The sequence below is a fragment of the Asparagus officinalis genome, chromosome 1 (genome assembly GCF_001876935.1).
Source record: "Asparagus officinalis chromosome 1, Aspof.V1, whole genome shotgun sequence".
Classification (NCBI taxonomy): domain Eukaryota; kingdom Viridiplantae; phylum Streptophyta; class Magnoliopsida; order Asparagales; family Asparagaceae; genus Asparagus; species Asparagus officinalis.
In genome coordinates, this window is record NC_033794.1 from 110,648,680 (window position 1) to 110,672,004 (window position 23,325).

Here is a 23,325-nt window from a genome sequence, read left to right on the forward strand (position 1 = left end):
GTCAGGATGAGATTTCTCAGGCTGAACTGAAGCGAAGGGCAATTGCATATAAGCAGCGCGCGTCCTAAGAAACCCATGTTTTCATGTGTCTTCCTTGTACTGGTCTCTTCCCTCTTGTAAATTGCCCTGTACTGGTCTTCTGTATTAATGTTGGCTCTGCTTATTTTAATGAAACCCTATTTGATATCTCGCTCCTTTTTGAGTTTTGATTTAACTAGTCAACTGATGTCGTTTTCTTACTTTTTCACTGTATAGCATAAAGTTTGATAAGGATTGGGAAATTACTTTTGGGTGACAGGGAAACATGCATGCATCATCATTTTACTTTTATTTTTTTTAACTTTTTTTTTCCTCCTTCAACATATTAAGGGGAGTACGTAATTCTGGCGAAAGCACGACATATCACATCCTAATCGCAATCATTAAATACTAATAAAGTGAGGCAAGATGATTGGATGTATACTTCAAACCGAAGGAAATGGTCACCTAATTTTTCGAGGTTAATTTCTTGAAGACGATAGATTTAGTTCCGCCCTTAAATTAGAAAGGCAGCAGGCGATGAAACTTTTGCCCCCCCACCTTACGCACACTTGTTTCTTACCAAATAAAGGAAAAGAATTGAACACCGCTAAGATTAGTATAAGATTTAAATTAATCTCGTACATAAAAAGAAGGCAAATGGACGCATGGAATCAAATTCTTGGACCTCATCGCAGAATTTCTCGTCCCTGCCCTCCATTTTGTGTGTACTTAGTTTGCCTTACAAATGCTTCCTGTCTTCCATGTTCAAAATATTTATAACTAGCATTCTACCCGCGGGAATTATATATATTGTCTTGGACAACGTATGATGAAAGTTAACTTCTTTGGTGTAAATTGGAGTTCCTTTTATAGATTATTAAATTTAAGAGCTCTTGAAAAGAAAAATTCTCCAAGTATCCAAAATATGGGACCAACAGGGGGGGACATGTGAGGTGTCCCCCTCATATTGCATAAGAAAAATTCCCCAAGGACCCAAAATATGGGACCAACAGGGGGGACATGTGAGGTGTTCCCCTCCTATTGCATAATGAGCTAACCATCATTAACGATGATCACCTCATTATACAATAGGAGGGGGACACCTCACCTGTCCCTCCAGTTGGTCCAATATTTTGGATCCCTGTAGCAAAGCTCATTGCATAATGAGCTGGTCATCATTAATGATGGCCAGCTCATTATGCACTAGGAGGGAGACACCTCACATGTCTCCCATGTTGGTCTCATATTTTGAATCTATATATGTAGCAAAGCTCTCTTGAAAATATTGAGAAAGGCATAAAGACCATCTCCAACCGACCTCCAAAATGGGAAAATATCTAAATTTGGAGAGTAAATCCTCTCCAATCACTCTCCAAATTTGGAGATCTTCAAATTTCACTCTCCAAATTTGGAGAGTGAAGATAAAATTTGGTGAGTCCCTCCAAAGTACTATTCAAGTTTCATTAATTACAACTTTGCCACTTTTAACTATTTAATTTCTTAAAAATTACCATTTTGCCATCATTCTTAGTAATTTAAATTAGATGTTTAATTTCAAATAAATATAGTAAAAAAAATATTAATCTAATATTTGAAATCATTATATATTTGGAAAGGTTTCGTTGAGATCTTTAAAATAAAACTAAGATTAATTTATTTTAGTATTATTAAAAAATTATTATTTTTTAAATTAAATAAATAAGTATTAGACATAAATTTTTTTCTAAATAAATTATTAAAAATAAATTATTAATGTAAACTATATCCAACATTATTAATTTATATGGCTTTTTGACAAAAATAAAATAAAAACAAAAACATTTGGAGAGTATAGGTTGGAGCAACTCTCCAAATTGGAATATTCCAATTTGGAGAGTATGGTTGGAGGATAGGTAGTGATGTAAATAGGAAGAGTTTTAGAGGCAGAGAAGCACAAAAAAGCAAGGATTACAACCCTTGCTTGCAGAAGTAAGGAATAAAAACGATGTGCTCTTGATTTTATATATACATGTACACAGAGAAACATGCAAGATGCGGAAAAAAGGACGAAAAGATTGCAAAAAGCAAAGTGAAAGTAAAAATTTAGGAAAAATGAAGAAAACAGTAATATGCAATGTAGGTACAAAATTTATTTGCGTTAGAAGTTGGGAATCTGAATGAGTCGGTATAGGAATTAATAAAAGTATAATTCAATTCATAAGTGAAGTTATTTGGGTTATACACAATGAATAGTTTCATATAAGTTTATTAAAATATATTATAAAGATGACTTTTCATATTACCAATACTATTATATATATTTTTTATTTGTAACGAAATAAATTTGACACCCAAGTTTCTAAGAAGTTGCCGAGGGACGATTTAAGGCATTAATTTAGTTTATAGTATAGATGCTAAGCTGGAAACTTCAAGACTTGTATATATATGATGAATGTAGTAATCAACACATAATCAAAAAATATATATAGAGTTCAATTTGGGGGAGGAAATAACTTTAATCTAAAATCATTTGTCAAATGATCATCATAGAAAATAATCTCATATATACAAATTATAATAACAATCCATGTCAAAATCTAGCTCCCTAAAAACTATAAGTCAAAATTGTCGGTATAGGCTTTGCAGTGAAGCGCACAGATCCACAGTCATGTTACTTTTGCTCTTCCTGATGCGCCAACAACAAAATTATAAGAAATATATAGTTACAGATTTATAGAAAATACTAAATTCTCAAAATGATGGTCTATGTACTGAGATGCATCAATTCATGCAAATGTTGGAGAAAAGGTCATTGCATTCTTTTTTTTTTTTTATCGATCAAGAAAACCATATCATAAACCTGTTTATGATTTTTTTTCCCACCTCCTCCAAAGCAGATTGAAGTGTTTCAGTATCCATTTTCAGTCAAAAGGCAAACATAAACTAAGAAACAAGCATGAAGTGTTCAATATCATAAGATATATTTAAAGATCACTAAGATAATATCCTCCTTTTGGTTATTCATTATTATTCATTTATTTATTTATTTATTTATTTATTTTTTGCATACGTCATGCAGAGACCATCTTCAAGGATCCTCTCTTTCTCTTTATTGTTATTTTAGAGAAAGATCTTTCCAATTGATGCAGGGTATAATAGCATAACCTTTTCCCTTCAAAATTTCAGCTTGCAAGAGCCCACAGAGTGATAAGAAAACTAGCACTATAGCTCTCTACAAATGATTCTCTAGTCAAGAGACTGTAGGGTGGTAATAATATCAAAAGATTTCAAACATAATCTAGAAAAGTCATTGACATGAAATGGCATCCAATTGGGGCCAGTCCTTTTGAAGTTGTTGGAATAAGGCATTTTTCTTATTGGTTCAATTTAGACTTTAAAAACAAATCAAACAAGAAGACTATAGATATTTATTCCCTAAACTAGTGCTCTATTTAGTTCCAATGGAGAGGGAGGTGAGAGAAAAATCTGTAAACATTGAACTTCAAAAACCAATCAAACAAAAGAACTTCTGTATAAACATATGTGCATAAATATTATTTGGAACCTGCACGTCTCTAATATTATTTTCTGGTTTCTTTTGTTTCAAAAACAGAAACTACGAAATGCTGAAGAGGGATCAAAACTGTGCTTTTGAACTCTAATAGCATAGAGAGGTTTACTACATTATTTAGTTTCTACAGATAGGGAATTTGAACCTTAAACCAATCAAACAAGAGAAAAGCAATTGACAAATCTAAGCTCTTGCATCAGTTGCATGATGTGTGTAATTCCGCTTTAAATGCATATGTATTCGTATCTAAACCTGAATGACTCTGAGGTCAGTTCGATCGGCAACTCTCCCCTTAGACCAGTTTTAGACCAAACTGGTGAAACTATATACCGTGGGGAGGTGAGCCAATTTTGAACCAGTTTCACGCCAAAACATTGGCCTAAAAGTTTTGGTCGTCCAATTATTTGCCAAACTACGACCATGACTTAATCTGGTTTTATTCTATTTTTCCAATTTAAGTTGGGGGTGGCAAACAGCGCTTTATCATTCTGATTGCTGTACAAAAAAAAAAAAAAAAAAAACTCCAGAATTATAAGGCTTAAAAAATATATGTGTATTCTAATAGTATAGAGGGTACCACTTTATTTAGTTCCAAAAGAAGGGGAAGTGGGAGGGGATTTATGAACAATTTGAAAGTGTAGCCCTCCTCCATTTTCCTTGACAAATGGAATCCCCCCCCCCCCCCCCCCACCCCACCCCCCCCACCCCCCAACTAAACATCACACTGCATCTGCGTTTTTCCTTGTTCTCCTCCCTCTCTCCCATTGTTGTGGCTCTCAAACATACTAATCACGCTTTATTCCCCCTCAACCAATATTCCCTCAACTTGCAGTCTCTCTCTCTCTTACTCTCTCTCACTATAAATACCACCTGCCCTCTCGACTCCCTCTTCAACCTTCTCCTCAACCCACACCATAACCAACTCTCTCACTCTCCTATTCAGTTCCAATGGCTTCGTGGACCGCAGAACAGAACAAGCACTTCGAGCAGGTGCTTGCGGTTTACGACAAGGACACCCCCGACCGGTGGCAGAACGTTGCTCGTGCCGTCGGAAAGTCTGTCGAGGATGTCAAGAGGCAGTACAGGCTTCTTGAAGAAGATGTCAGGCATATTGAGTCTGGCAATTACCCTTCTTACGGCACTAGAAATCGTGTCCGTGACGAAGAACAAAGGTAAAATGATAACCACAATTCTCATCATAATTTTGAAGTTTTTGAAGCAATGTAAAGATTGGTTTGGCAAAGAGGAGATAAACCATTTTAGTTGCCAAATATGCTCTAGTGCTATTTAACATGACATTAGAGCAAGCCAGATTCAAATCCCAGCGACCACTTATTTGAAATGGGTGCAACACGTTTCAGCATATTAAAAGAGGGCTTAAACTACGGAGACATGTTAGAATATAGTTACGACCCTCAACGCTCGAAATAATCCTGACCACAAGCTTCTTTCTTCCTGCTTCTTGTTTACGTTGCTTTCAGTTGGAAAGCAAAAGGCCAACTTGGTGTTTCATCTACACTTGGTTATGCTGTGCTTGTGGGTGTCATAAGTGGCCCATCGCACTTAGGCAATGGCTTTCAATTGGAGGAAACTAGCTCAATTTGATCACCAATTTGTGACTGTACTCAAGTAGTGGATCGTAAATGATCTTTGCCTTACCTACTTAGTTTTTGTTCTGATAAGTTTAGGAGAGTGAAAGACTAGTTATCATTTTGAAATGTGCACTAACTAACTTTGATTCCAATGCCATCTAAAGTTACAGTATTTCTATCAAACTTGTGGTTGAGCTAAGACTTCAGTAGTAATACTTCCTTTTTACCGGTCACATTCACTTCAACTCATAGATTCATTCATATCCTGCTATTGTATACTTTTATTTCTCCTCCTTTTTCACATGTTCTCTTTCATATTATATTTCTAGAAGCTTGTAGATTTTGATATATTTGTACTTTTTTGTTTTTTCTCTTTAACCAGGATGAGGTATCTAAGGCTCTGATCAACCACAAGGAAAGAAAGTAGGCATGTGGGTATTAAGTAAGAAGAAGAATATATATTAGGTTATGAAGGGCTAGCTGCATGCATACAGTTAGTAGTATTCTTCAAATGAAGCGCTAGCCTTAGCTATATCTTCATATTTCTTCTTCTATCAATGCCTCTCTTGCAAATTTATGTGGACCTACTTAATCAGTGTATTATGGTTGCTTAATCTAAAAGTTAACTTTCTCTTCTGTACTATGATTCACACGGCTCTCTCTGCCCTTTCATGTTGTGTGTTGGAAGTTTTCAATACTATTTGGAAATAACTGCGTTACACGGGTTTATCTGCAAAAAGCCCATGTACTCCGTGTGTTCTCGAGTGATGTGGACCTTAGAAAGCAATTTGAAAATACCTTAAATACTTCAAACTGTATAAAACTGCAGAAACATGTAGAAAATTGAGCAAGAACTTGCCGAAAACTGAGAAGACCATCTCCTTGAAGATTGCATAAATATGTGAGAAACTTATGACGTAAAGGACACAAAAAAGAAAGAAAGAAAATAATCTCCCTGCAGAAAGGCTATCATTTATTATCTTTGTATCGACGAAGTTTCAGAATAGTTAGTAGTTTGCAACCGTTGATCATTACATAATGCTAAATTATCTTTAAATACAGAGGAAAATCAAATCCATTAGCATACATGCATGTTGGTACATCATGTGGTAAGTCACACCATAAACATCCAAATTCCCACCATTACGTGGGGGGGAAAATTGGTGAGAAATGGTTGATAAGTCGATTTAGTGCAATTAATTAAATAAAGGGTAGTTTTGGTCCCTATGCAACGTATCACATCTCAAATCCAGTCAATATCATTTGAAAGAGAAGCAAGGAAAGTTTTATACTTTACCTGAAGTGACCATATATACTTAGGGGGTGTTTGCTTCAAATCCTATAATTTCAGAATATGAATTTCACCATGGGATTTGAAATCCATGAGTTTTTTAACATGGGTTGGGATTTCTAAAATGTTGTTTGTTTCATCAATATATTAGGATATGTAATCCTGTAATTTGTATTTTGTTTGTTTCAAACTCAAATTGTAGCATTCCAAATTTTACAATTTGAAATCTAGCCTAAATCCTCTCTCAAAGAGGGGATTTCACAAATGCTATAATATATTCGTTTTTTTTTTATTATTTAGATATTCAATATCCCAAAATTATTTTGAATCAAACAAAGGTTATAGAATCCATAAACTTAAAAAACCCTATTTTTTTATCCTAGAATTTGTAATCCACCCTATATACCAAAAAAAATTGAAACAAACACCCCCCTTAGGCCCCGTTTGGCAAAGGGTTAAGGAAGAGGGATAAAGGAGAAGGGTTAACTTAGTTAATCCATTGTGAAGGGTTAAACATATTCTAATTCCGTTTGGATTCGATAGTTAAGACAAGGGGTTAAGCCTTTTGTGTTTGGCAAATAAAGAAGGACTAAGAAGATTAATCTCATTATTATTTTTAAAAATACCACTTACGCCCTTACTGCAAATTTATAAATAATTGCCTCATTAATTTCTTTTTCGCGTTATTTACCTTCTGAGCAATTTCAAAGATTTGAAGCGCTAATATGTAATTCAGTTGAGACACGAGGGATTAATAACTTTTTTGAAATAACGCTAAAATGACAATTTGGTATTATTCAAAAATGATTGTTCAGAAGGTAAATAAAAATAAATTATCATTTTCGTATTATTTCAAAAGCTAAAGAGAGATAATGAGCTAACAAAATATTATATGGCTTCTTATCTATCAATAAACCTGGCAAAAAATATTTGATTATTCAAGCAAAAAAAAAGATTTGATTATTCAAGGGAAAAAACAATCTACTCAATAGCTCTATATAAAATTATAAGTTTTGCTCATATAAAGATAATAAAAGATATAATTCAACCTCCTTATACTTTAATATTCGACAACTACATATTTCAATTATTCCAAAGCTGTAAAGCAATCCTGTTGCGAAGTTGCTCACCCCTTAAACTTTCATCTTCACCAACCATGTATTGGGGGTCTTCTTCCTCCTCATCTTCATCCTCATTCATCTCTAATCCATTGAGCATATTAAAATATTTATCATTTCCCTAATGCCTTGCAATAAAATTATGAAGAACACAACAAGCTACAACGATTTTGACTTGAGATAAGGAAATGGAGCAGCAACTTTCAAAATTTTGAATCTTTGTTTTAAAATTTTCCATGTTTTTTCCATTGCATTACGTAGTTGTGCATGAACTCTTTCATAAATTCTAGACTACAATTCTCTAAGTGGAGAGATTAACTATCAAAGAGACAGATCAATTGAAAATGCACCACCTGAAGACTAAGAAGGTTCTTAGGGCAGAAACTTAAAAGCACACCCCGCTAGCCATCTGTGAAGAAGACGTTTGCTGCTCAACATTGGAAAATTTCCCGCATTCATGGACAGACTGTCACACATAAACTTCATCCAGAACAAAATGGACAATCTTTTAATGGAGAGGTCAACAGTAGGAACCTCCAGGCATCAACGCCTACTGTGTGTCCACAATCAATGGATTTCCGTTCTGACAATAGAAAATAAGAAATTAGTTGAAGTCCTACCTAGTGGAAATAACCTCCCTGAGGACACAAGAAAAATTCTTCGCTAACGTCCATGAACAGTGTGCAAGACATATAATCCTTCGATAAGTTCTTTGTCTGTAACGCCAATGTTGGTTCAGATACCATATCCTGCACTTATCAAGCAATTATTCAGTATGTTCAAAACTTCTTATTTCTAGAAGGCCATTGTCAAATCATTCATAATATCAGGTTAGAGTCTTTAAGCTATAACTTTGTTTACTCTACAAGGAATATCAAAACAGAATCTGAAAGGGTAAGTTCTTCATGACACCTTTAACCAAGGAATATCAAATGCTGAGAGTTAGGCGCTTAAGAGCTCATATTCTAACCAAGAAATTCTCCTTGCAGACTGTACTTAGTCCAATTAACAAATAAGCTATTTATAGAAGAACTGCTCTCACAAGGCCATTGGGTTCATGCGACTGATTTCTTTGCATTCACCATCCTTGATTAGCTCCTTGAACTGATTGAGAGTGCTAGAAAGCACCATTAGCTCCTTGAACTGATTGAGAGTGCTAGAAAGCACCCCAAATGCTTTGATAAGCTCGTCAGCTTGTCGTCTTGTGAACTCAATCTCAGCAGCATTTGGTTTCGTCAAATCCACCAGACTGCACAACTTCGGTTGACATTATCTGGTAGCTCACCTCTCAATATGGCGTGTATCTCCTTTGCATTTTCTTTCAGCTTATTAATTATCTCATGTTCCTTATTTGTATTTTTAGTAGTATCAGTCCCTGCTTATTAATTATCTCCTTTGCATTTTCTTTTAGCTTATTAATTATCTCATGTTCCTTATTTGTATTTTTAGTAGTATCAGTCCTGCTTATTAATTAAATTCATGGCCAGCAAGATTCGAATCTGAGTTGCTCACACATGTTAAAGTCCCTAGTCCCTATCCATTACACCCTATCTCTGAAGTTGGGAAATTGTGATGAGGATTAAGGGTTATAGTTTTATACTAACAGTTTCAAACTCTGATTACAAGGATTCTACACTGCATAGTGCATACAAGATTAAATTACAGTGACTAGCTTCTGACAGAACGTTGATATAATCATTTTGAAAGATGATGCATAAACAGTTGCACACTTAAAAGTAGCAGAATATGTGACATAATAGCATGATGAGCTTTATTTGTGGTTTATCATATGTGCGTCCAAATACTTGCTTCTACTCTTCTCCCCTAAATCTCATTTGTTACCAGAGGGCAAGTTGAAAGATTGATGTTACAACTTCAAATGTATGTGTTGAAGGAACATACATCCACCATTAAGAGAAATAAACATATTGACGTCATTTGTTACTAAATAAGAGACGGCTGAACCAAGTGCTATGATTAGTGCATCCATGTCACTTCCTAAAAACCTATAAAGACAATTTGGCAAGATGCATTGCCTATGAAGCACTTTGAAGTTACAACTTGACTAACAAACTGCTACACCTTTGACTATTTATCCATTATATCCCTTTGGAATACTTAGACACAGCGTATTGAATTGAAACAATTGATATGACTAAAGTGGCATTAGATTTTGCAAGGAAATAATTATTCAAACTGTAGGAGATTAGTAACTCAATTGAGGTACCTAAATCGGCATCGGCTTCAGCCATCTCAGTCTCTAGCCTACTGATAACGTCTTCTGCTTGACACTTAGCCGCAGGCATACTGATAATATAATCTGGATCACTAGCCTCAGCCTCAACCATGCCTTGGGAGCCACCATTGCACTTATTGAGGTCTTCTTAGTCAATGTCGGTTGCTGAAGAAGCAATTCTAGCCTCTTGTGCCTTGATGACAACATCCAGAGAGCAAAACACTTGCTGGTCAAAGGAATAAGGAAGGTGAAGCTTCCTTCTCCTGCCGGGTTTGAGAGACGAATAGGGTCCATAGGCAGAGGCAGAGTTTGAGGCCTCCCAGATCGTGATCTTCTTGTAATCAGAGAGGAGAGATTCCCATCTTTTCTTGCACTGGTTGGAAGACCTGTTGACTTTCATGGAAACACAGTTGTCAGAGATCATCTTCCATCGCTGGTAGGAAGAGAGGGCAGTGAACCATTCGTCGGCTGCCGCTGATGCTCTTGCCTCCTCACTTTTCTAGAGAGGGTGTTGTCGGTGGTGGCGATGCTGTGATGCTCGTGTTCCCATTACTAGTTCCTTCCTGAAAATTGAGAAAGGGGGAAAGGGGAGAGAGAAAGAGATACATGCTGACCTCCTGAAAATTGAGAGAGGGGAGAGATATTGGGTTGAATCGCAGCAGCAGCCGACGCGACGCCTCCGATCCCTCAACTTTCCTAAAAATTGGGAAAGGGGAGATAGAAAGAGATGCATGCTGACCTCTTCCGGTTTTCGCTGCCGACCATAACAAGATCCAGATGAAAATATTTTTTTCCTAATTCCCTCGCCTACCCCCGCGTGAGAAGGCGGAACAAAGCTTGTTCCGCCTTCTCACGAGGAATAGTAAACCCGTGGTTTGACGGGTTAAACGGGATAAAGAGGTCACGTGCGGGTTAACAAACCCTTGGGTATTTTTTAGTGTTTGGCAGGCTAATGAAGGGTTAAACCCCCTTAACCCTCCATTTAACCCCTTGCCAAACACAGCCTTAAAGAATTAATTAGTTAGGTTAGGGAATTTAAGGTTTGAAATTACCCCGGCCAGTTAGCAAATAAAATAATAGCTCAGTAGTCACACACTTGATGATGATATCAAAATCTTTCTTATGACTTGACATGAGATTGATTAACAGAGCCTGACTATAATTAACAAAAATAACCATACATACAGTGATGTTAAATGAACAAAATAGCAAAGATATTGTACGTAACAAGATCTTGTATAGTAAAATAATTGTGTTCAATGATAATGTATCTTGGAGAATGCTCTTTGACATCTTTAACTGAAACTTATTTAACAGCTTCTTACTTGATGTCGGACCAAAATATTGCTTACACTGCTCTAAACATTCATATATAGCTACAAGATGGCTAACTCAACATGAGGAATACTAACCATCAGGATCCGCTGAGATGGGTGAGTTTTCTCCCATCTCAACGGTCTCAAATTTGAATATTCTTAACAACTTTCTTGAAATTGGATAGGTATGAGATAGGCCCCGATTTCTCGGTGTGAACGTGGGTCATGGGGCCCACACCCATGAGCGTGCACCACGCGCGTGGAGGCAAAGCGGCAAGCCCACTTTCGGCCCACGCAAGAAATCACACGTACATGCTATAAATACCCTGAAGTTCCTAGATTTTCGTGGGCAAAAAAAACAACAGAGATTTTTCTCGGCTGTAGCAAAGTACAAAGGACTTTCGGCTGATTTGGAGGAGATTTTGAGCACTATTTGGAGCCGACTTTGGGAGAGTTTGTGCATCCCTTTTGAGAGATTGTTTGAGGGTTTTATTTGTGAGACCTTGTGTGATTGTAAACCTTATTTGTATTTTCTTTCTCTCTAATAGTAGATCTCCCCCTCCTTGCCCCGTGGACGTAGGCAACTTGCCAAACCACGTAAAAATAGTTTGTCTTGCTGTAATTTGTAATAGCTTGCTTAGGTTCCCTCGACAAGTCAGTCCTAGAACTGAAGAGAGGAAGAGTGTATATCCCACTTTGTTGAGATATATCACTTTCGATTCTTGTTTCCTTTGTGAAACAGAGATTTAGTTGAGATCTACTCTCTTGTTGTGCACCAGAGGTGCTGTCGAAATTTTCGCTGCGCACAACAAGTGGTATCAGAGTTCAGGTTTTGGCTTGGGCTTGTTCGAAGGATTCGCTGAAGAATTCTTATTTGAAAAGTTAGATCTATAACATGGACCAATTTTGATTTGTGGAGGTGTCAGGTGATGGATGCATTGAATGCACAAAATTTGGAGGAGACTCTTGAGTTACAAGAGAAACCCGAAGATATGGAGGACAATGTTTAGAAAAAGATGAACAGTAGGGCTTGTGGAGTTATTCGGTCATGCTTGATACCGGATCTTATTTATGATGTTATGAAAGAGATGTCGGCGAAGAAATTATGAAAAACGTTCAATGAAAAGTATCTTACTAAAAGCATTGAGAATCAGCTTTACTTGAAGAAGAGGTTTTACCAGTTCAAGATGAAGAGTGAAGTTTCCATTAGGGAGCATGTAAATAACTTTACGAAGTTGCTTTCAGATATGTCCAATGTGGATATCATAGTTGAGAATGAAGATAAGACGATGCTACTTTTGTGTTCGCACCGGAGGATGATTATGGTACTTTTGTCCTAACTATGATCAATGGTAGAACTACTATTAGTTATAAGGAGGTGACCTTAGCTTTGGTAAATTATGAATTAAAAAAAAGTGATAGCGAACCCTCCGAGAAAGCATCGGGAGATGCATTAGCAGTTCGAGGTCGTACTCCAAACCGTTAGCAGTCCCACCGCTCAAAATTGAGGAATAGAGATAGCCATAAGAGTGTTGGTAGGAACCAATGTCGTTTTTGTAAATAAGAAGGATATTGAAAGAACGAGTGCCCAAAGTTAAAAGATAAAACCGAGAAGAATAAAAAGAAAGCTGTACAAGCTTCGAAAGTGAATGTTATCAAGGCTAGTGACTACAATTCAGATACGGATTCTTCGGGCTTTTCATGCTCTGCATTACCATCAGTTTGTTACACTGACTCTACAGAGTGGATGATGTATTTTAGTGCTACATACCATATTTACCCTAGGAGGGATTGGTTTTCCAGCTTTGAAGAGTTGGAAAGAGGAGATGTCGTGCTTATAGGTAATGATCATGTATGCCCTCTTTGTGATATTGGTATAGTTCGGATTCGTATGTGTGACGAGGTGACTCAGGAGCTGAAGGAAGTAAGGTTCGTGCTGCAGTTAACGAAGAATATTATTTCACTTAGAACTTTGGAGGTAGATGGCTATCGGGTGATCTTGGAGAATGCAACTCTGAAGGTCAAGAAGGGGTCCATGGTGATGATGCGAGGTGTTAGGAAAAAACACCTTATACTACTTGAAGGGCAAGACAGTTAGCAGCTTCTATCACTACAAAGGAGGACACTATCAATTTATGGCACATGCGTTTAGGACACACTGGTGATAAGTCTCTACAGGCATTGGCGAAACATGAACTATTGAAAGGTGCGAAGACCTACAAGATAGAGCTGTGTGAGCATTGTGTACTTAGAAAGAAGACGAGAGTAAAGTTTGGCACCGCTATTCAAAATACCTAAGATATATTGGACTACATTCATACAGATATTTGGGGCCCTTCCAAGCACACATCACTTGGTGGGGCTAACTATTTTGTCACTTTCATTGACGATTATTTCAGGAGAAATCGGGTATACCTTATGAAGCATAAACATGAGGTCCTGGATATTTTTGTGGAGTGGAAGAAGAAAGTGGAGCTACAGACAGATAGAAAAGTGAAGACTCTTTGTTCGAACAATGGAGGAGAGTATAAGAGTAATCCGTTTCTATAGTTTTTCTAGGATCACGACATTAGGCGACACTTCACAGTTCGTGAGACACCACAACAGAATGGGGTGGCTGAAAGGTTAAATCGTACATTGCTGAAGAAGGTGCGATGTATGATGACACAGAGTGGATTGTCAAGATCCTTTTGGACTGAGTCGTTGGTTTATGCGAGCCATCTCGTGAATAAGTTACCGTACACTGTGATACAAGGGAAGATTCCTATGGAGCGTTGGTCTGGTTCGGTGGCTAGTGACTATGAGTCACTTTAGATATTTGGGTGTCCAGCTTATTATCATGTCAGTGATGGTAAATTGAATCTGAGCGTAAATAAAGCAGTCTTTGTGGGCTTTAGAGAAGGAGTAAAAGGCTTAAAATTGTGGGATCCACAGGACAAGAAGATAGTTATTAGCAGAGATGTTACATTCGACGAGGCGTACATGATGATGCCTCAAGTGCCTCAGTAGGTGGAGGGAGACCAGACAAGAGGGATATCACAGCAGATGGAGGATGATGTGACTCCACACACTCCATATAGCATTGTATCCATTGAGGTTTTTACAGAGGTGACACTAGAAGGAGATGGGATGACAGCCGGGCATTTAGAGGATATAATGGATAGTGAGACTCAAGAGCAGGGTCATGGTCAGGAGTCCATTGCAGCAAACATACCCAGAAGAGTGATTCATCGGTCAGCTAGATATAATGATATCATGGTTGCATATGCCTTATCAGCAGAGGTCGTTGATGATTTGATTCCTTTTACATTTAAGGAGGCAGAATCTAGCTCTGATTCGATCAGGTGGAGGAAAGCTATGGAGGAGGAGATGCGCTCTCTTCAGAAGAACGACACTTAGGAACTTGCAAAGCTACTGAATGGTAAGAAGGCTATTGGATGCAAGTGGGTGTATACAAAGAAAGATGGATCTTCTATTAGGGACATTCGATACAAAGCCAGATTGGTTGCCAAGGGTTATGCACAGCTTGAGGGCATTGATTACAATAAGGTATTCTCACCTGTTGTAAAGCATTCGTCGATTAGGATTCTATTGGCATTGGTGGTACAACTAGATTTAGATTTGGTCCAGATGGATGTGAAGACAGCCTTTCTACATGAAGATTTAGAAAAGGAGATCTACATGACACAACCTATGGGGTTCAAAGCTGTAGGAAAGGAAGAATTGGTGTGCAAGTTAAAGAAGTCTCTTTACGGATTGAAGCAATCGTCGTGATAATGGTACAAGAGATTCGACGGCTTTATGATTGGCCAAGGGTACACAAGGAGCCCATATGACCCATGTGTTTACATGCACAAGCTACAGGATGGCAAGCCCACTTTGGCCCACCCAAGAAATCACACGTACAGGCTATAAATACCCTGAAGTTCATAAAGTGCAATCTCTAAGAAGACTATCCATACTAGAAAAATAGCTTAAATTGAGAACCATTTATTAAGGGGTGCTATCCATGTTTCTGGAACTAGTAGTTCCTCTCTGAGTATTGTCCAAAGTTGGTCGCCTACCTATCCTCTCCAACACGTTAAGAATGCTCTTTCTCTGTATTGGTTTTGGCAATACCATAAAAGCCTTGGCTTCAACTTCATTCTTGTAATATTCATCGAAAACCAATTCAAAATTTTCTATGTAAATATCTTGAAAACCAAAAACCTTATTAGCCAGAACATCAACTCAAGTTCGCTCCTTCAAACTAACAATGGCAGTGGCTACCTTTCCCATTTCCTCCACAAGTTTCTCACCAATAATTATATGGGAGTCTTCTCTTTTCTTCTTCTTTACTGGACGAGACGATTTACCACTTACAGCTCCTGGCTTGACAGAAATGCTCGAAGGGTCCACTCCGTTGAATTGTGATACACGAACTCCGTCAATACCAGGACTATCTACAAGATCATCTTCATCGATATTGATAGTTGGAATCTCTTTATCAATGTCAGGGTCATAACTTGTTTCTCTGAATTCTCCAGTAGCATGATCCTCCTCACAAATAATGTGAAGCTCCTCATATCTTGGAATTGGACAATTCAAATAAGGCTTGTATTTTGGATGTCTCTGTATATAAGGAAAATAGAGATTTTTAATGTGATATATCAAAAAGAAAAGTTTGAATTAACTTGGTGGACAAAATTAAGAAATTAATATACCTCGATAAGCTCAGCATATGTCGTGGTATCAAGTGTAATCATCTTACTCTCTTCAAATAATCTGGCTCCACTAAGTTTTTTTGCTTCACAAATAAGTTTCCACTTATCTTTGAGGGTTCGTAAGTGGTTCTCGACATTGTATGTAGTATAATTTTCTCCAAAGATAGAATTCCTGTCAGAGTTCTGACCATTATTTGCAAGTTCCACCAAGCAAGAAATTAATGCCTCAATATGTGGAGATTTCCATTTTTTGTTACTAGTTCCTTTTTTTTCTCCCTCCTGTCAGAGTTTTTTTTGTTCCCGGTTGACTTTCGTTTCTTCCCTTCATTCATATGTTTGCCATCTTTTGAAGGAGAATTAACCTCAAGACTTGAAATTGAATTTTGTGAAGCATTATTTTGGGAGCTTTGTGATTGTATGATTTGTTGGCTCAAATTTATGGGTGGGAACCCAATAGGAGTTCCACCAACATTGACATTCATGAATTGTTGATTAGGTGAATCTCCAATATGACCAAAAACATAGGGGTTTCCAAGAGTGTGTACCCCTTGAGAATGAGAGTAATGTGGCGATTGTTGATCTAGTATTGAAGTGACTTGAAAGTATCCAGTAATGTTACCCCCATATGCACACTTTTCTATATTCTCCATCGTCCTGTGATATTGTAAATATTCATAGCGATAACATGAATAAAGTTTACATTATGACAATTAGAAAGTAAAACTATAAAATTAGACGCACATATATTGAAGCTCATCATAAAAAAAGAACGTCAATAAAGAAATATCAAAGATACACAAAATTTGGTTTCCAGTAAGCTTGATAATAAGGAAAAAAACAAACTTGTAAAGAAATATCAAAGATACACAAAATTTGGTTTCCAGTAAGCTTGATAATAAGGAAAAAAACAAACTTGTTCACTTAATGATCTAGCATATATTATTTGGTTTCCAGTAAGCTTGATAATAAGGAAAAAAACAAACTTGTTCACTTAATGATCTAGCATATATTAGTGGTATCAATTAAAACAATACAAAACACAAATACTAATCACCTAATCCAATTTCTACCTCATTACCTTCCTTATATCGAGCGCAATATTCTATCCATATAGACTTTGTTATTTCATCTCTTTTCTTTAACCAAGTAGCTTGTGCTTATTTCTGTTCCCTTTTGCTTAAATTGAGCATGCTAACCTCAGATTCTTCAATAACAAATTCACTCTCACTTTCATCAAAAACTACATCTTCTGTTATGTAATGATTATATGGATCCAATATCATTATATAATTATGTAGAATGCAACATGCAATAACAATCTTGACCTGTGTTTGAAATAGAAAATCAGGCCTACATGTTAGAATTTTGAAACGATTTTTCAAAATTCCAAATGTGCTCTCTATCTTTGATCGAAGTGATAAGTGACAAAGATTAAAAAGCTCGTGATGGTTTAATGGTTCTCTATCGTCTTGCTCTTTAATATGGTAGCGCACGCCACAATAAGGTGCAATAAAACCAGGCATTGTCGTATATCCAGTATCGTAGAGATAATATTTATCTATAATATTAACATGAAACCAAATTATTAACAAATTTTTTTAAACTAATAAAATAGTTTATAATTTTAGTTCACATTTTATTACCTTTTATCAAACACAATCCCTTTGGAGGAGGCATAGACAATGCATCCCTCAAAACTGTAAAGTCATTAGCGGGCCCTTCCCATCCAGCTATGACATAACCAAATAGCTTATTAGGTGTAACAACTGCAAGCACATTTTGTGTAGGACCATCTTTACGACCATGAAATCGAGCAACTATATTATCAGGGACAAACGCAACAATGTGTGTTCCATCAATCATATAAATATAGTTCTGACCATTTAAACATACATAACATATAAATTCACCATTTTATATTACATATTACCTTAAGAAGTATAGATATAAATGATTGAAAAATAATCCACTTTACCTCAAACCAAGGGTACCAAGTTGATCTACAACGAATCTCATCGGATACCTCACCACTCGCTTGCTTCATTAGTAATGGCCTCAGTTTAATATTGCCACGAGGACTGCATTAAAGTACCTACTAATAGTTTCGCCTGAACGTACGAAGTTTATACCGACAACCCTATTTTTGCATTATGTCCTACTATGTGTAAAAACATAACAACTTGCTCCTCGATGGAAACATATATGGTATTTTAAGAAGTCTAGACTTTCGTAACATACGAACAAGGTAAAAAAATGGCCCTCTATTCATTCTTAAGTAGTCATATGCAAATGTTCTACCGCCATAGAACAATCGGTAGATATAAGCATTTCTTAATGAATCTCTCAACTCGGTTGGTTCCCTAGGAGTTACTTCTCTTTTATTCTTAAACAACATAAAGTAAGCACACACTATACACGCCACATATGCAACAAAGCAACTTAGTGTAGCATCTCTAGCTTTTGAAGGTTCCATATTCTACATAAAACAAATAAAACAATGTTATAAAATTAAAAAAATCAGCACACATGGTTATTATAAAAATTCGCTAATTTATTTCTCACATCGACAAAAAATAATATGATTCTCACATCCTAGTAGCGTTGTTGTCTCTAAAATCTATTTTCTCATGCTACCTATAAATTATCTTTCCAATCAACATGCATCTGTGGGTGAGTGGTGATAAATTAATTCTGAAAAATTATGCTCTAAAATGTGATGTTTAACAGACCATAAAGACAAATGTCATTGGAACACTAAACATGCTGGATAGTTCCACTAAACATATGATTTATATTCTATTATTTTGATTACTAATTAGTTGCATACTTTGTTCTCGAGCTTCCTCATGTTGTTTCCATCCTATTTCTTTGTCTGTATTTATGAATTAATTTCATAAGCATGATTGCAAGGTACATGATTTGTTTCCATCCTATTTCTTTGTCTGTATTTATGAATTAATTTCATAAGCATGATTGCAAGGTACATGATGCTTTGTTTTCATCCGAATAAGCCTATTTTTATGAATTAATTTCATAAGCATGATTGCAAGGTACATGATGCTTTGTTTTCATCCGAATAAGCCTATTCCTTTGTCTGTATTTTTTAAACTTATATTAATTTTGCAGGTACATGATGCTTTGTTTTCATCAATAATTGCATGTTGCATTCACTGAAGTGTATGTTCAGTTACTTAACTACTCCCACCAAGTCCTCCTCATGAAAACATACTAAGCTAGTATATGGTTCCTCACGTGCATGAGTCATAAAAACTTCCTTGTGTTAAAAATGAATAGTTATCACAGCTTATAAGAGACATCAATCCAATTACAAGCCCAAGTCAAGATTTAGGCCTTTCACCACAAAAAATAAATAAAAATCAACAAACTACGTAAAATTAAACCAAAAATCTATTTTTTTAGGAAAAAATGAGGGGAAAAAAAGGAGAATAGTATCACATAAAATCGCTTGTGGAAACTAAAGAAAACCAACAAACGAATAAATACATCCACCAAGATCTCTTCTTTTGTGCAAAAGATGAAAAAAAATTTTCTTTGGTGAAATAAAAACACACACCTTTTGAAATATGGGTCATAGAGACAGAGAAGCGAGAGACTACTGATTTATTTCTACATGAACCAAAAAAACCTCATTTTTTTGACTATTATATCTCAAAAGGAACCATAACTGAAAGATCAAGCTTTATGAAAGATTTCTACAAGTAATATAGAAATGTTAAATGAATTTAATTACAATAAAAGATCAAAATTTTAACCTTTACATACCTTTTTGGTGAAGCCAAGAGGAAGAAAGATGAAGAAGGAAGGACGCTTTTTGTCGGGAAGTCGGCGGGGAGTAGAATTGTCACGAGCTTGAGGAACCCTTTCACGCGGGGCAGTTGTGAGGATATAAATAATTTGGGGAAGAGTCGGTTGAATATAAACTGGACGGTTAGGTTGAGAGGAAGAACCAGTTGTGAGGATAGGAGAGGAATTTGGAGTTGAAAATATTTTGAGAATCATTTTTCCGTGGACCCCACCCTAAAAACTACTTCAGCCATATTTCACACCATTTGAAGTCGGAAAATTTTTATGGAAATAGAGATGCCAGCTAGATGACACATCAGCTTTTAAGGAAGTAACGAAAATAGTTTTTACAGAGAAATAAACAACATTTTTTATATGAAAGTAACAAAAATAGCCTATACTTCATCTACTTTATAGCTATTTTCGTACAAACAAACATGCCCTAAATTCAATAAACAAGATTAGGTTATGAGATAAAACTACTATAGCCTTAAAAACCACTATTTTTTGAAAACTACTATTCTTGGAAAATCATTATCACAATAGTGGAATTCTACATGGCCTAGTGATACAGGAGATCAAGCATTGGATGAGACAAGAAGAAAAGCACCCATGTCGATTCGGACTTCAGATTAGGAAAGAGTCCTTTTGGTTATTTTCTTTTTGATTAGAAAAGAGTTCTTTTGGTTATTTTCTTTTTGATTAGGAAAGTGTTCTTTTGGTTATTTCCTTTTAGATTAGGAAAGAGTTCTTTTGGTTATTTCCTTTTAGATTAGGAAAGTGTTTCTTTTTTGGTTACTTCTTTTTAGATTCGGGCTTTTTTTTTTATTAGAGTTATGATAGGTTTAGTTAGCTATAAATAATAGTTCCTTTTGTAAATCAAGTAATTGACTTTTCAATTATTCAATCAAGAGAATTTTTCTCCTTGTTTACGTTCTCAACTTTGAAAAACTTAGAGCTTGTGGATTCAAGCTCGTGAATTACTTGTTGTTGTCAGGGCTCGTCGACATCGGAACGATATCCGATTGGCCTCCCCGTTTCTACGTCTGCGTCAAGTGGTATCAAAGCTTCGGCTTCAACATCCTCGACAATGGCAGGTGACGGCAAGAAGGAACTTTCTCTACAGGATCTTTCTGTGAGGATGGATTCTATGGATGGAAGATTTGGCACGTTGGAGGCATCTCTTCAGAACCTTCAACAAGCCATTGAAGGACTTACCTTTCACCTCAACAATGGGAGTAATTTTGCCGACGGTCTTTACCTAAGCGAACCCAGAGTTAGGCTACCCCAACATCCACTAGTATATGGTTCCTCACGTGCATGAGTCATAAAAACTTCCTTGTGTTAAAAATGAATAGTTATCACAGCTTATAAGAGACATCAATCCAATTACAAGCCCAAGTCAAGATTTAGGCCTTTCACCACAAAAAATAAATAAAAATCAACAAACTACGTAAAATTAAACCAAAAATCTATTTTTTTAGGAAAAAATGAGGGGAAAAAAAGGAGAATAGTATCACATAAAATCGCTTGTGGAAACTAAAGAAAACCAACAAACGAATAAATACATCCACCAAGATCTCTTCTTTTGTGCAAAAGATGAAAAAAAATTTTCTTTGGTGAAATAAAAACACACACCTTTTGAAATATGGGTCATAGAGACAGAGAAGCGAGAGACTACTGATTTATTTCTACATGAACCAAAAAAACCTCATTTTTTTGACTATTATATCTCAAAAGGAACCATAACTGAAAGATCAAGCTTTATGAAAGATTTCTACAAGTAATATAGAAATGTTAAATGAATTTAATTACAATAAAAGATCAAAATTTTAACATTTACATACCTTTTTGGTGAAGCCAAGAGGAAGAAAGATGAAGAAGGAAGGACGCTTTTTGTCGGGAAGTCGGCGGGGAGTAGAATTGTCACGAGCTTGAGGAACCCTTTCACGCGGGGCAGTTGTGAGGATATAAATAATTTGGGGAAGAGTCGGTTGAATATAAACTGGACGGTTAGGTTGAGAGGAAGAACCAGTTGTGAGGATAGGAGAGGAATTTGGAGTTGAAAATATTTTGAGAATCATTTTTCCGTGGACCCCACCCTAAAAACTACTTCAGCCATATTTCACACCATTTGAAGTCGGAAAATTTTTATGGAAATAGAGATGCCAGCTAGATGACACATCAGCTTTTAAGGAAGTAACGAAAATAGTTTTTACAGAGAAATAAACAACATTTTTTATATGAAAGTAACAAAAATAGCCTATACTTCATCTACTTTATAGCTATTTTCGTACAAACAAACATGCCCTAAATTCAATAAACAAGATTAGGTTATGAGATAAAACTACTATAGCCTTAAAAACCACTATTTTTTGAAAACTACTATTCTTGGAAAATCATTATCACAATAGTGGAATTCTACATGGCCTAGTGATACAGGAGATCAAGCATTGGATGAGACAAGAAGAAAAGCACCCATGTCGATTCGGACTTCAGATTAGGAAAGAGTCCTTTTGGTTATTTTCTTTTTGATTAGAAAAGAGTTCTTTTGGTTATTTTCTTTTTGATTAGGAAAGTGTTCTTTTGGTTATTTCCTTTTAGATTAGGAAAGAGTTCTTTTGGTTATTTCCTTTTAGATTAGGAAAGTGTTTCTTTTTTGGTTACTTCTTTTTAGATTCGGGCTTTTTTTTTTATTAGAGTTATGATAGGTTTAGTTAGCTATAAATAATAGTTCCTTTTGTAAATCAAGTAATTGACTTTTCAATTATTCAATCAAGAGAATTTTTCTCCTTGTTTACGTTCTCAACTTTGAAAAACTTAGAGCTTGTGGATTCAAGCTCGTGAATTACTTGTTGTTGTCCTCGTTGGTATCAGAACGATATCCGATTGGCCTCCCCATTTCTACGTCTGCGTCAAGTGGTATCAAAGCTTCAGCTTCAACATCCTCGACAATGGCAGGTGACGGCAAGAAGGAACTTTCTCTACAGGATCTTTCTGTGAGGATGGATTCTATGGATGGAAGATTTGGCACGTTGGAGGCATCTCTTCAGAACCTTCAACAAGCCATTGAAGGACTTACCTTTCACCTCAACAATGGGAGTAATTTTGCCGACGGTCTTTACCTAAGCGAACCCAGAGTTAGGCTACCCCAACATCCACCCCCGTACAATCCCCAACCCCCTCCAGTTCAACCCCCTCCATATCAACCATGTACAAACCAAACCCCTCCATATCAACCCCATCTGTATCAACCTCCTCCATATTAATCCCCACCACATCATAGACGACATCCCAACCAACCCCCTCCACATGATGAATCCAGTGACAAAGGAGCAAAAATATGGTGTCGAATTTGAGGGACCATGGTACGACAACGTCTCGAACGAAGAAGAAGGAGGGCGACCTTATGGCAGAGGTCGAGGCAAAGGCTTCAACCCTCATCATAATTATCACCGATAAGGCGAACATCACCATGACCAAGAGTACTGGATGAAGTTAGAACTCCCCTCCTTTGGAGGAAATCTGGACATAGAGGCTTTATTGGATTGGCTATATGAAGTGGAGAAGTTCTTTGAGATGGATAATGTACCTGAAGCAAATCAAGTGAAGTTTGTGGCATATCGTCTCAAAGGAGGATCCACGGTATAGTGGGATCAGACTCAAAACACTAGGTGACGGTAAGGTAAGCAAC

The 23,325-nt window shown here is 36.4% G+C and overlaps 3 protein-coding genes across 3 annotated transcripts in view; 2 read left to right on the top strand and 1 right to left on the bottom strand.

Annotated features, from left to right (window-relative positions):
- LOC109843811 (protein RADIALIS-like 1) overlaps positions 1–195 on the top strand; it is a 1,361-nt gene extending 1,166 nt beyond the window's left edge. Inside the window, exon 2 of the mRNA XM_020412777.1 lies at positions 6–195. Coding sequence (XP_020268366.1) covers positions 6–30 — 25 coding nt within the window. The 3' untranslated portion in view covers positions 31–195. The remainder of the gene's footprint in view (positions 1–5) is intronic.
- Positions 4,365–5,806, top strand: LOC109843820 (protein RADIALIS-like 2). The gene is made up of 2 exons (XM_020412789.1): positions 4,365–4,743; positions 5,546–5,806. Exons 1-2 carry the CDS (start codon positions 4,520–4,522, stop codon positions 5,565–5,567), a joined length of 246 nt encoding a protein of 81 aa, XP_020268378.1. The 5' UTR covers positions 4,365–4,519; the 3' UTR covers positions 5,568–5,806.
- On the bottom strand, positions 16,985–17,871 carry LOC109839293 (putative nuclease HARBI1). Its single transcript, XM_020407724.1, has 3 exons — positions 17,803–17,871; positions 17,471–17,702; positions 16,985–17,385 (listed from the first exon to the last, which is right to left on the bottom strand). The coding sequence occupies exons 1-3, from the start codon at positions 17,869–17,871 to the stop codon at positions 16,985–16,987; spliced, it is 702 nt and encodes a 233-aa protein (XP_020263313.1).